We start from the raw sequence: 11,140 nt of genomic DNA, 5'->3' as shown, positions 1-11,140 counted from the left end.
ATTTTTGTTTTATATATATATATATATATAGGTTTAAAAAATTTTTTCCATACACAATCTAAGTAAATTAAATAAGAACGTAATGATATTAATAATTTGTAGATTCTAACACATTTCTTATATATTTGTAAATTTTAAAGTTATTCTGTGAAGATAAAGCTAATAAAGCTTAAGTTTTAAATTAAATTTGAAAAAAAATATATAACTGATGTGCATAAGGTTAAAGAGAGATTCTAATATAACGAAATAAAGAATTATGTCTTTATTTATTACCAGATAGTCCTGCTGTAGAATTTTATTTACAATATATTGACATTCTCAGATATATCGTGAGCCCAGTCATATATAATGTCCAAAAAGTTCCCACTTTCACATAAGTCAGAAAAAGATTTGCACATTACATAAACTTTAAACATCTTTAATTTAATTACTTATTCTATCATTATATATCTCAAACTTGTTATCGCTTTTCGTATTTTATGCGATATAGCATAAAATTATACAGTATAGATCATCCGACGTATGAAAAGAAGGCAATATTGTAACTATGAATATGTAAATTTGTGCAGTCAGTTCCGCCGTTTCCAACGATTTAACAATAACGTACCGCCGATCGAAGGAAATCGAGCTTTTGTCAATGATTTTGCTATCTAGTATTAGAAATATAATCTAAAAGAGAAAATTGCTGGTTTTAATGATACAGTTTATGTCATTTTTTACAAAGTTGGAAAAATATGTTCAATTTAATTCCCCCGATGCGGTATCAGACACGAATTTCTCTATAATCCTCATTACACGCAGTACGCAATTAATGCATTACATTCACACGTCAGAAAGTCTATTAGTTAGCCGGAATAAATTATCAAGTGGAAAACGGAGGCATAGTTTACAAGATAAACATTCTTTCTTTGTTGTTATGAGGTAAGATGTAGAACTTTCGAAATTTGATTTTAAATGAGTGCTAATCACGCACTCTCGATGAGCAAAAATTTATGCTAAATTATCGAAGACACTGTTCGATGAGGAGAGTTCCTCTTCATCAAGTAAGATCGATCGTTTCTATTGGTCACCTTAATTAGAGTCAGGATTAATTTTATTTTTTCTTGGCCTCTTCTTCTACTGTCTCGTTCTGCTTGCGGAAGCAGTCGCCCACCGGGAAGAAGTCCCAACACCTTTGTTGATACATATTCCACACGTAAGTCTCCTGACCAGTGTATTCGGTGTCTGGTTTGTTAATCAAGTGCATAAGGAAGAACCTATTGTGGTTTAAAATTATATAGAAATTGATAATAAAAAGTTTTTTCTGATATCTCATTGTAAAATTAAAAGCATAAAATATTTATAAAATATTTATAAATATTTACATGTAATTTGCTAAATTATGCTCTTGTTGCACATGAGTATCAAACCCATGCGGTACTGCGTCGAAATATTCCTTTCCTAAACCGCAAATGAAGCAGTTACTCTCCATATTTGTCTTTACATTATCGAGTTGGTCTCGAAGTTCGCCGAACGCATCGATGATCAAACCTAAGGATCAATCGCGATGTAATATTGTTTTTTTTTTCTACTGCAATCGAAGATCAATCGATTATACTCACCCTGAATGATAGCCAACAGAATAACGATCACGAAGAAGAAGAACGTAATGTCGAACATTATACGATAAACCTCGTAATCGTCTCCATCAGGTTCACCAATTTCATCGCCTATTCCACCGCCGGCTCTTACGCCTTTGTACAAATGGAAAACGAAACACTGAAAGTAAATAAAGAAGTGTATCAACAGTTTCAAATTAAAATAATGCAAAGTTTATAGATGAAATACATTATAATTAAAAAAAGATTTTTTTTTATGTATTTCTGTATAACATACTGTTAGCATATGATGACATTTCTTGTCTGTTTCATCGTCTTCCTCCTGTATATAGAACTTTCTAAAGAAATTGAAGGCTATCACAGTGTAAATGTATACTACGATCGTCAATAGCATCACTGTTAAGACCAACTGCTTGCCGTTATGTGTTACCGATTGTAAGATTGTTCGTAAAGTTTTGAAACCGACCGCGACGTCTAACAAATGAGCGGCGAAGAAGAAATTGTTGTAGTTGCCGAGGATTGAAAATGTAAAGTACCACAAACTGTACAAAAAAGCCTAGAAATCAAATATGCACATATAAGTATTTAATTTAAATAATTTACATATAAAATACATGAATTAATCTCGCTGAAAATTTACTTGAAAGAACTTACGTTATCGGTGATCGTGACTCCGGCCTTCCATATTTGATATCTCCAGTCGATATTTACAATGCTATAAAAAATTACTTTTTACATTAAAGAATCTCACGGAAAGACTTGAGACATAATATCTACTTACAAATGTATTAAGCCAGATCCTTCTTCTTCCTGCTGGCTGAAAGAAGTCTTTTCCATTCCGAGCAAATTGCTGATGTAATCGAAATCATACGTCTCGCTGTATTTTTGTCGGACTTTCTTCTTTACAAATTTGTCCCAATAATTAACGGGGAAAGTCTTCGCTGATATTACCATTTTATCCCAGTGCGCTTTAATGTCATCTTCTTCTGGTGTTTCGGCTATGTATAATCCATCGAATTCTACTCGTCGTGCAATTTCCTTCTCTCGTTTAAATATAGCCAATGGTACCTGAAAAAATATAAATATTTTGTAAATTATTTCATTGTTTAAATTACGATAATTATATGAATACATATCATTGAATTTATTAAAATATTTTGTCAATAGAAAACATTATAGAAAAAAAATGTTCAAGATTGTTCATTATTGTGTAGTTATTGTTATTATAATTTCAAATACCTTTAAATGATAATATGCGACGAGCATAGCGAGTGAAACGATTGAATGAAGAGCAGCCAGTAATCTCATGACGTGAGCCATATAATAATAATCCTCAGACACTTCTACAAATTCCTGAACCTCTTCGTCTTCCTCTTCTGAACCGTTTTCACCACTACCGCTGCCTATTTCCATGCCACTACCTGCCAAACCCGATGTCCCCTCGCCTGATATTTCCGTTAACAAATCCGCTATTTGTCCACTACCTTCTTCGTCCGAGTCATCAGCCAAAGATGAAACCTAGATTTAAAATTAATGTACATGAAAAACCGATATACATGCAAAACTTGAATTTATAGAGAATCTTAGATTTTTATACTTAATTTATTAATTTATGTGTTTGCACAGAAAAAAAAATCATAATAGAAAATGTTGATAAACCTTATAGAATAGTAGCATAAAGTTGATACAAAAGGCGAGAACTAGCGCGACGTATTTCAGATTGTAGAAATTCCTGGCCAAAAAGGATACTATACGATGACTGTATTCGGACAGATCGATACTCGATCCTGTGGAAGGTTCGACTGAAATTTCTTGCTTTGCTTCGGCTTCAACTGCTGCCATGGCTGCTTGTTGCGCCGCCGCTGCTTCTGCCGCTGCGGCAGCTTGCGCTCTGGCTTGTTCTCCGCTAAACAAATATTGTAACAAAGCATTTAATTCACAAAAAAAATTTACAAACAATTTATTAATTAATTATTATTTAAATTGAATTAATACAGTACAGTAAAATGAAAATATTCTATTTTAAAAAAGGAAGATAAAATAACACTAATATGTAATTTATGCTAAAATAGAACTATTACACATATATAATAATAATAATAATACTAATATATAAATGATTGTTATAAATAAGGAAAGTATGCATTTTTCAATTTGTTTTAAGCAGTTATGATTTTTTGAGATATCGTAATTTAAAGATATATTGATATCTGCTGCAAGGATGCTAATCGTTTCGGAGTAAAATTAATTATATTTTTGTAATTAACTGATGATATCTCACGATCTGATTATCTTAGGTACATGATTCTGCGGTCATTAGAAGCGCTAAAGTTTCAGCTTTCCAAGATGACCAAGATCATCTCGCTACGATTTTTCTATGCGAAAATATTGTCGATTATATCGACCTGTGATCCTAATAGGTGAGGCCGCTGACATGAGCCTCACTCATGCCTTCGCATTGCGAAACACGTGTCAAACGATTACTATTGGTCAGCTGATCAGCTGACCGTAGTAGTAGTATAGTAACGTAGTAGCATAAGCGTCATATGCACGTGACACACAAGCGCACGCCGCACTTATTCAACAATTCGTACGCGCCCGCCGAATTTTCGAAGCGTTATAACTCAATAGAAAATTATCGTAGCGACATGCGGCGTATTTTCTTCGTTTCACGAGAATCTGCAAATACGTAAAACTTTGGCCCAATGTCGAAACATCATGATTGTCAAAATCTGGACATCAGACGTCTTAAAAATGTCTTAAAAATATTTTGAGACATCTTATATTCTGATTTTAGATGTGCGTACTATCTAGGCATTCCTTTTTAATTTGTATTAAAGTTTTCCATTTTGCAGCACATTTTGTACCATGACAAATAAACTTAAATTTAATAACGTTAAAAATAAAACCGTTAAAAATAAAATTATAAAATAACTTAACTATAATTTTATAGATCATTTAATTATTTTTCATTATAATAGACTATTATATTTATACTAACCCAAGTAAATCAGCTAAAGTAACAGGCGGCTCGCTTTCTCCTCCTTCAGCTCTCGCTCCATCCTCGCCAGTACCCTCTTCGGGTGTACTCTCACCTGTTTCTTCGATACTGGATTGCGGTGTAGAAGTAGTCGATTCGTGCGGCGCTAATTTTATTTGCCCTCCTTCTTCTTTCGTTATATCCATTCCAAAGGCTTGCACCTATATATGCGAATTTGTTAAATAATATTTCTTAGTGTTGTATTAACATAATTTATTGAGAAAGTTTTACTTGTAAATTCGATTCATCCGGCGTCGGTGGTAAAGCAGGTAAATGTCTCGATGGTTTCTCTTCCTCCTCCTTGATTACAACAGGCTCCTCCACATGCGGTCCTCTCATTAATGTCAATAGAAGTCTCATGAAATACTTGATCACACAGCCAACACCGAAACCAGAATAATAGAAGGCGTAGAAAATCATCTTGAAGAAACCAATGAAAAGCTCGGGTATCGTCATCTGTTGCATTTCAGCAATCTTGTTCTTAATATTGGTAGGCGAGAACATATAAAAGAAGAAGTAAACACCATCTTTGATGGCTTGTATACCACGCCTGATTGGATCTTTATTTCTTTCTTCATCATCCTCGGTCATATACGTGTACGACGATTCCCTCGCTTTGCCGATTCCGCCGCTTTCCTCTACGGTCATCAACGCACTCGCGTGTTGCATTTCAAAAATAGCATCTTCGCAAAAGTTGATGAAGGTTTCGAGTTTCTCTTTCTCACCAGCCTCAACTACCGTGTTATAGAAGTAGGTCTTTTTCGATTCCTTAATTTGCGGCTTCTCCCACTGTTCGATGTTCGACTCTTTGATCTCGAAGTACACACGCTCAATTTTCTTGTTACCACCGAGGATCTCGATTCTGCCTAAGAATGGCTCGAAGTAATTTAGAACAGAGCCAGCTGTCTCAAGGAACCTGGCTAGTCTCGGTTCGTTAGGCATGTGTTCGGACAAATTGGTGAGTAATACAGCCAGATTGAAACCGATTTCCTTCGACGGCTCATGGAAACGATCCATGAAAGTAACATAATCGATCTTGCCGTCGTGATTCGTCTCGCAACAGGCCAGGAGAAATTCAATTTCCTCGCTGAAAACATTTGAAAAATAAATAAATTTAGATTTCTTTAAATCTTAAATTTTAGATATAAAGTAATTTAATTCGAAAAATATTAGATGATAGGTAATTTTACAAGCGTAATACCTGGTATAACTCTTCTGTTGTTCCATCTTCTCTTTGAAATCCTTAGGGTACACCCAACCGTCATTGTTAAGATCGACTTCTAAGAAACTCGGCGATGATACAAGATCCTTTAGTTTCAAGAACATGTCAAAGTACTTTAAAATCAGTTCTACATTACTAGCCGATTCGACCAAAGTGTCTACCATCTGTTTTCCAATTGTCCCGTTCACAACATTACCTTTAAATTACATGAATATTGATTACTTTATTCATTTTTTTTAACAAAATTGAAAAGAAATATATACCTTCAAGCATGGAAAGCATCATGGTAATCATGTCTTTTTGCAAGTTAAGCAATTCTTTCAGAAGATCCACCTGACTGGAGTGCTTCGATAGTTTGTCTTGCATATGCGAAAATAAAAAAAGAAAACCTCCGACTGCGTCCCACAATCTTGAATGCGCTAAAGCTTGTTGATTCTGTGCGCATGGACCTTGAATAACCTCAGTGAGAGTATTAAAAACTTGACTAGCAACTCCAATAGCTTTGAAAAAATTTGCTTTGCCGGCAGGGTCGATGAGTTCCTTGCTCGAGTAATGCCAGTAAAAGTCCATGATCGATTCCTGCAATCGCAGTAGGTAATCGACGGTGCAAATGACCACATTCACCGTCGTCGTATTACCAGCCTGTGTCCTAAGATAGTTCTGCCAATCTATTGAACATAGAATAAACGTCATTTGATCGAATTACTTTCAATAGTGTATATAGTGATAATGTTCCGTTGAACACAATTAGTTACATTACATCAATATTATAATTTCCTGAACAATATAATTGTTATATGTATAATTGTTATATGTATTAATTACATTTATGTTGTTGAATGAGAAATTATATTATTGACGTAATGTTATTGTTAATTGATGTTCAGCGGAGTAATACTTGCCGAGATTGTGACCCTCGCAGGTGAGTTGGATAAAGCGGAATAAGGCGCAAGTGAATTCGGCGTCGTGCATATTCTTCTCACCAGCTGCACCCTCGGAACCAACACCGAGACCCTCAGCTTTCGTATTCCTTTCGAAAGCGTCCAGATCCAGCACGCTGCAAGAGTTCATTAAACCTGCAATGGACGTGAAGAAACCGACGTCCTTTTTCTCCTTCAGATGATTCAGCATTCCTCGCTGAATTTCGATATTACCGCCACGCAGGATCGAAATTCCAAGCTCTAAAGTCTTCATCACCATCTCGCTGGGAATGCCCTTACACGCTGATATATGCAAAAGGACCATTTCGGCGACGCCGCGATTTGCTAATCGAGCTTGATGGAACAAGAGTTTTTGTTTCTCCATTTCTTGCTCCTATAATTACAGAACATATGATAAAATATTATATAAAAATAAAATCACTTTCATGTACATAAATTTGATAAATATACATACACATTATACATTACTTTTAACCAAGCATATAATAATTTATAATAAAAAATATATTTAATATTAAACTTCTCTAATTAAAAATTTTATATAATTATTTTATATTTGTTAGTAAGATCTAACATTATTTTATATTAAAAAATGTTCATTAAATAATGGAATATCTTACCATTAATTTATGCATTGGCCTCTTGAGAATTACGTTAAAAGAAAAATGTGCACAATTTAATTATATTGTTAGTAATAGATTGATGAGAGGAAGACAAATCTTGATAGCTTACGATGTTTTGCTTACTCATGAATGATATTATACATATCGCTTTGAATGAATAAAACAATATATAATTCAACAAATTCGGGTGTTATAATATGGAAAACTCATATGGTTAATACTTTGGACTGCATATATTAAGCGGATGAATTCTCGCACTAACTACTTATTCTTACCGTAAATAGTTTATGTCTCCGCTTTTAGTAAGTTAGAAAAAAATAGGGAATTTATTAATGCGGTAGACTGATTTAGTGGGAATTTAAAGAATTCTATTTTCTTACTTGAGAGAGAATTGTATCTATTATATCAGACGAGAACTTATCAATCAAAGATGCTTACATGGATCGAAGCTCCTCCTTCTTCTTCACCTCCACCTTCTTCTTCACCCTCTTCCTCTTCCTCTCCGCATGATTTTGAGATAATTTGAGCATAACTCATGTAAAGCGGATCTTCTTGAAGAGCGCCTGATCGTTCAGTCATAGCACCACGACAGAATGTTGTCACCAATTGTGTCAACGGATCGGGCTTGCCTTCGTCCTCAGCCTTATCCATTTTCTTCAATTCAGCATCCTCGAACGATTGCTGAAAGAAAAAATATAATATTAATATTATTGTTAATTTTATGTTAAATTATCTACATTTCAATCAGCTTAATCCACAAACAAAGAGAAGTCTGTGGTTTAATCCTTAATACATTCGATACTTTTTTGGGTCTTTCGTATTCCGGGTTAATTTCTGTCATTTTTAAAAGTACGTAAAAAATATTAAGTATAATCTTACATATACTTTAACATCTTTAGAAAATATTTGTAAAATTGTATTTTTAAAAAAGGAAAGAATACTTTTATTTAAGGTGCTCCCAGTATTTCCCAGTATTTTCAAAGAAAAGAAATGCGCAGGATACGAATGACTGAATCATGTGTACTAAGGGTTCAATAATATAGGTCGCCATTACCGTAAGATCCTCGATCATAACTTCTTGACCCACATTTTCATCTTGTAACCACAGCTCGTAATACGTTCGTGCAAAAATATTTATCGCTCGATGTCTAAAAGAATAAATTTATATAATTAAAATATTATTTAAAGAAACAGTAGAAATTAATTTGCGTTAATCATACCTTCTCAATTTATATAGAGGTTCACTACGCAAACATGCAATCGCCGCTCTTTTTCTAGCAGCGCACAACACGCGTTTCCATCCATCTCGCGATGGCGGCGGCTTTGTCGCCTGTTAGCGTGCAGGTAAACAGCAAGCGCTCATTAAATCATTAACAATCACTTTCATTAATTATTGCAGTTAATTATTGCAGTTACATAATATTATAACACTCAAAACTGATCAATTCTTATTGCCTAATTATTTCTCTCTCCGATTAACAAATAGCAAAGTAGCTAATAAATTCTACATAAATCAGTAACACAAAACACACCGCTGACATTCAATTTAACTTAAAATAAAAATGTGGTGACTAAAAAAATTAATAATGTTGTGAAATCACAAATGAAGAGAAAACATAACTAAATAACAAGAAGGATACCTTGGCAAGGAATGTAGGGAAGTTTGGCGGAAGCAAGCGATTACCGCTCGTTTACGCTGGATCGACACCACTGAACGATATTGACTCTTGCTCTGCTGTTGTGGATGATCTATCTACTCGAGAACAAAAGTACGGAATGAATACGATGAATACTTCGGCGCGACTTAAAGAAACAGAAAAATGATGATATGATAAACTGATTTCCAAAAGTAGCGTTTGCATTTCCAGTGTTCACGAAAACATTGATATCAATAGCAAATTAAAAAAAAAGTTACAAAGCTTCGAAGATTTTTCCTTAAGTACTGTGAATATCCACAAAAGTTTGAAAATTACTATTAGCTATATAATAATGTTAAACAGCTTCATAACTAACCATATGTAAACCATACAAAACTTTGGCCATGTCGGTAATTCTAGCAACGACATCTTCCAGCTGCTGAGCTTTTACAGGCTCCATTGCATCTTTCTTCTGACCTAATTGAGAGTATAGATAATGTTGCCAAGACATTTCGTCAGCAGGATCGATCTTATCTGGCAGTGTCAATTGAGTCTTGGCAAATTCCGAGATATCAGATTCCGGCATCTTTTTCAGAAATCTATCTTTGCAATGCTGCACTAATTCTTGTTCGCGACCAGCAAAGAGATTTAAGCCGACAGGTAGCAATCTTTTCAAGCAAGCAACCATCAAGGATGCTTGTACTTCTTTGTCCTTGTCTCTCTTCTTGTCGCGATGCTTTTTCTTTTTCTAAATACGAAAGAGATACTTAATTATTTGATCTTTTGATTCTTGAATTAAACGTAGATTAGCAAAATCAAATAGGGAAACAAGTTGCCGTTATTTGTCGTCTTTAACGTTCATTTTAATGTAAAGAAAACGATAAATAACGTTAGCTTGTTTTTGCTGAAAAATAATAAAATAACTACGAACTTTGCCTCCTCCGGAAGGTGCGGTGCCATCAGACACTGTAGCAGGTCTTCTTGTTGCAGTGGGCATGATGAGCACCATGTTATCAATTTCATTCGCTGATATAAAATTCTGTTCTTCGCGTAAGAAGTACTGTGACTTGGACCAGATATTAAATATAGCTGCTACGTGATTGTATAAATCTTCGGCTTCGGAAATATTGTTCCTCAGCCATTGATTCCTTTGAAGATCGACGTACTTTATTAATAGGGGATAGAATGAGTAGATATCACGCACAAGTAATTGCCAATCTTCTTGAATCTGCGCCTCAACTTGCGAGGTATCGTCAGTCGAAGATTTAATAAAACCCCGAAGAGATTCCTCCTTGTGGAACATAGTGTCTGTTCGTTTTCTGACGCGTTCGGCGAGAGGTAAAAATGGATCCTTTAATAACTCCTCAGACGAATTGATAATGATTTGCTGCGTATAGGCCGCAATGCGCGTCATCCACGGTGCGTTTTCATTACCGATGTTCTTCTTGATCAACTTCAACACGTTTTTCAGCAACTGATTCATGTGATCGCTCGTTACCATGCTGACGTAGGTACTTTCAGTCGGACTCACATTGTCAGGCCCTTGCGCCCACCAGAATGGTAAATAAGAGCAGAGCAAAGGTAGAATTACATCAACGACGTGAGGAGCATCATTGTAGGTCTTCTCGGATTCGACGAACTGATCGACCTCATTAAGGATGGTCTCCAACGTTGGCATACTCGATTCCATCTTTGTCATAATATCTTGAGCTTCTAGAGAATGATCTGCGATTCGATTTAGAAGGGAATACTGATTGTGCTTGTTCAAATGAGGCTCTAAGAAGGCCACTGGGAAGCAACTTGAAAAGGCACCCAAGCAGGAGCCTAGATTAGGTTTATGTCGCTCGATCTCAGTCTTGAGGTATTTTCTGTCGTGCGTTAAACTAGCGTCTATTCCAAGAGTGTACAAAGACGCTAACATTTTGTATGATGCTACTTGAATTTCGTCAACTACGTAAAACGAAGAATATGAGTAAATTAATGCTCAAATTGTATTGATTATTAATTAATTAAATTAATAATATTAATAGTAATTAAATTAAAATAATTAATTATTTTTAGAGTTAGAAAAAGTAATGA

At 34.8% G+C, this 11,140-nt stretch overlaps 1 protein-coding gene across 11 annotated transcripts in view; it reads right to left on the bottom strand.

The window, feature by feature from the left end:
• Nucleotides 1-264: 264 nt before the first annotated feature.
• Nucleotides 265-11,140, bottom strand: part of LOC108689916 (ryanodine receptor) — a 44,853-nt gene continuing 33,977 nt past the window's right edge. For 9 of the 11 annotated variants that reach the window (XM_018196881.1, XM_018196884.1, XM_018196883.1 and 6 more), the window contains 18 exons: nucleotides 9,993-11,011; nucleotides 9,438-9,809; nucleotides 9,065-9,177; nucleotides 8,479-8,572; nucleotides 7,863-8,105; nucleotides 6,763-7,174; nucleotides 6,124-6,528; nucleotides 5,840-6,056; nucleotides 4,870-5,725; nucleotides 4,600-4,799; nucleotides 3,258-3,504; nucleotides 2,838-3,116; nucleotides 2,380-2,666; nucleotides 2,253-2,313; nucleotides 1,876-2,154; nucleotides 1,602-1,758; nucleotides 1,365-1,530; nucleotides 265-1,256 (listed from right to left, as the gene is read on the bottom strand). In XM_018196881.1, the coding sequence (XP_018052370.1) occupies nucleotides 1,094-1,256; nucleotides 1,365-1,530; nucleotides 1,602-1,758; nucleotides 1,876-2,154; nucleotides 2,253-2,313; nucleotides 2,380-2,666; nucleotides 2,838-3,116; nucleotides 3,258-3,504; nucleotides 4,600-4,799; nucleotides 4,870-5,725; nucleotides 5,840-6,056; nucleotides 6,124-6,528; nucleotides 6,763-7,174; nucleotides 7,863-8,105; nucleotides 8,479-8,572; nucleotides 9,065-9,177; nucleotides 9,438-9,809; nucleotides 9,993-11,011 (5,570 nt within the window). In that variant the 3' untranslated portion in view covers nucleotides 265-1,093. The remainder of the gene's footprint in view (nucleotides 1,257-1,364; nucleotides 1,531-1,601; nucleotides 1,759-1,875; nucleotides 2,155-2,252; nucleotides 2,314-2,379; nucleotides 2,667-2,837; nucleotides 3,117-3,257; nucleotides 3,505-4,599; nucleotides 4,800-4,869; nucleotides 5,726-5,839; nucleotides 6,057-6,123; nucleotides 6,529-6,762; nucleotides 7,175-7,862; nucleotides 8,106-8,478; nucleotides 8,573-9,064; nucleotides 9,178-9,437; nucleotides 9,810-9,992; nucleotides 11,012-11,140) is intronic. The other 2 variants (XM_018196875.1, XM_018196878.1) reach the window with 1 other exon arrangement.

Source organism: Atta colombica, unplaced genomic scaffold, assembly GCF_001594045.1.
Source record: "Atta colombica isolate Treedump-2 unplaced genomic scaffold, Acol1.0 scaffold281, whole genome shotgun sequence".
Lineage (NCBI taxonomy): Eukaryota > Metazoa > Arthropoda > Insecta > Hymenoptera > Formicidae > Atta > Atta colombica.
This window is presented reverse-complemented; position numbering and strand designations above follow the sequence as displayed.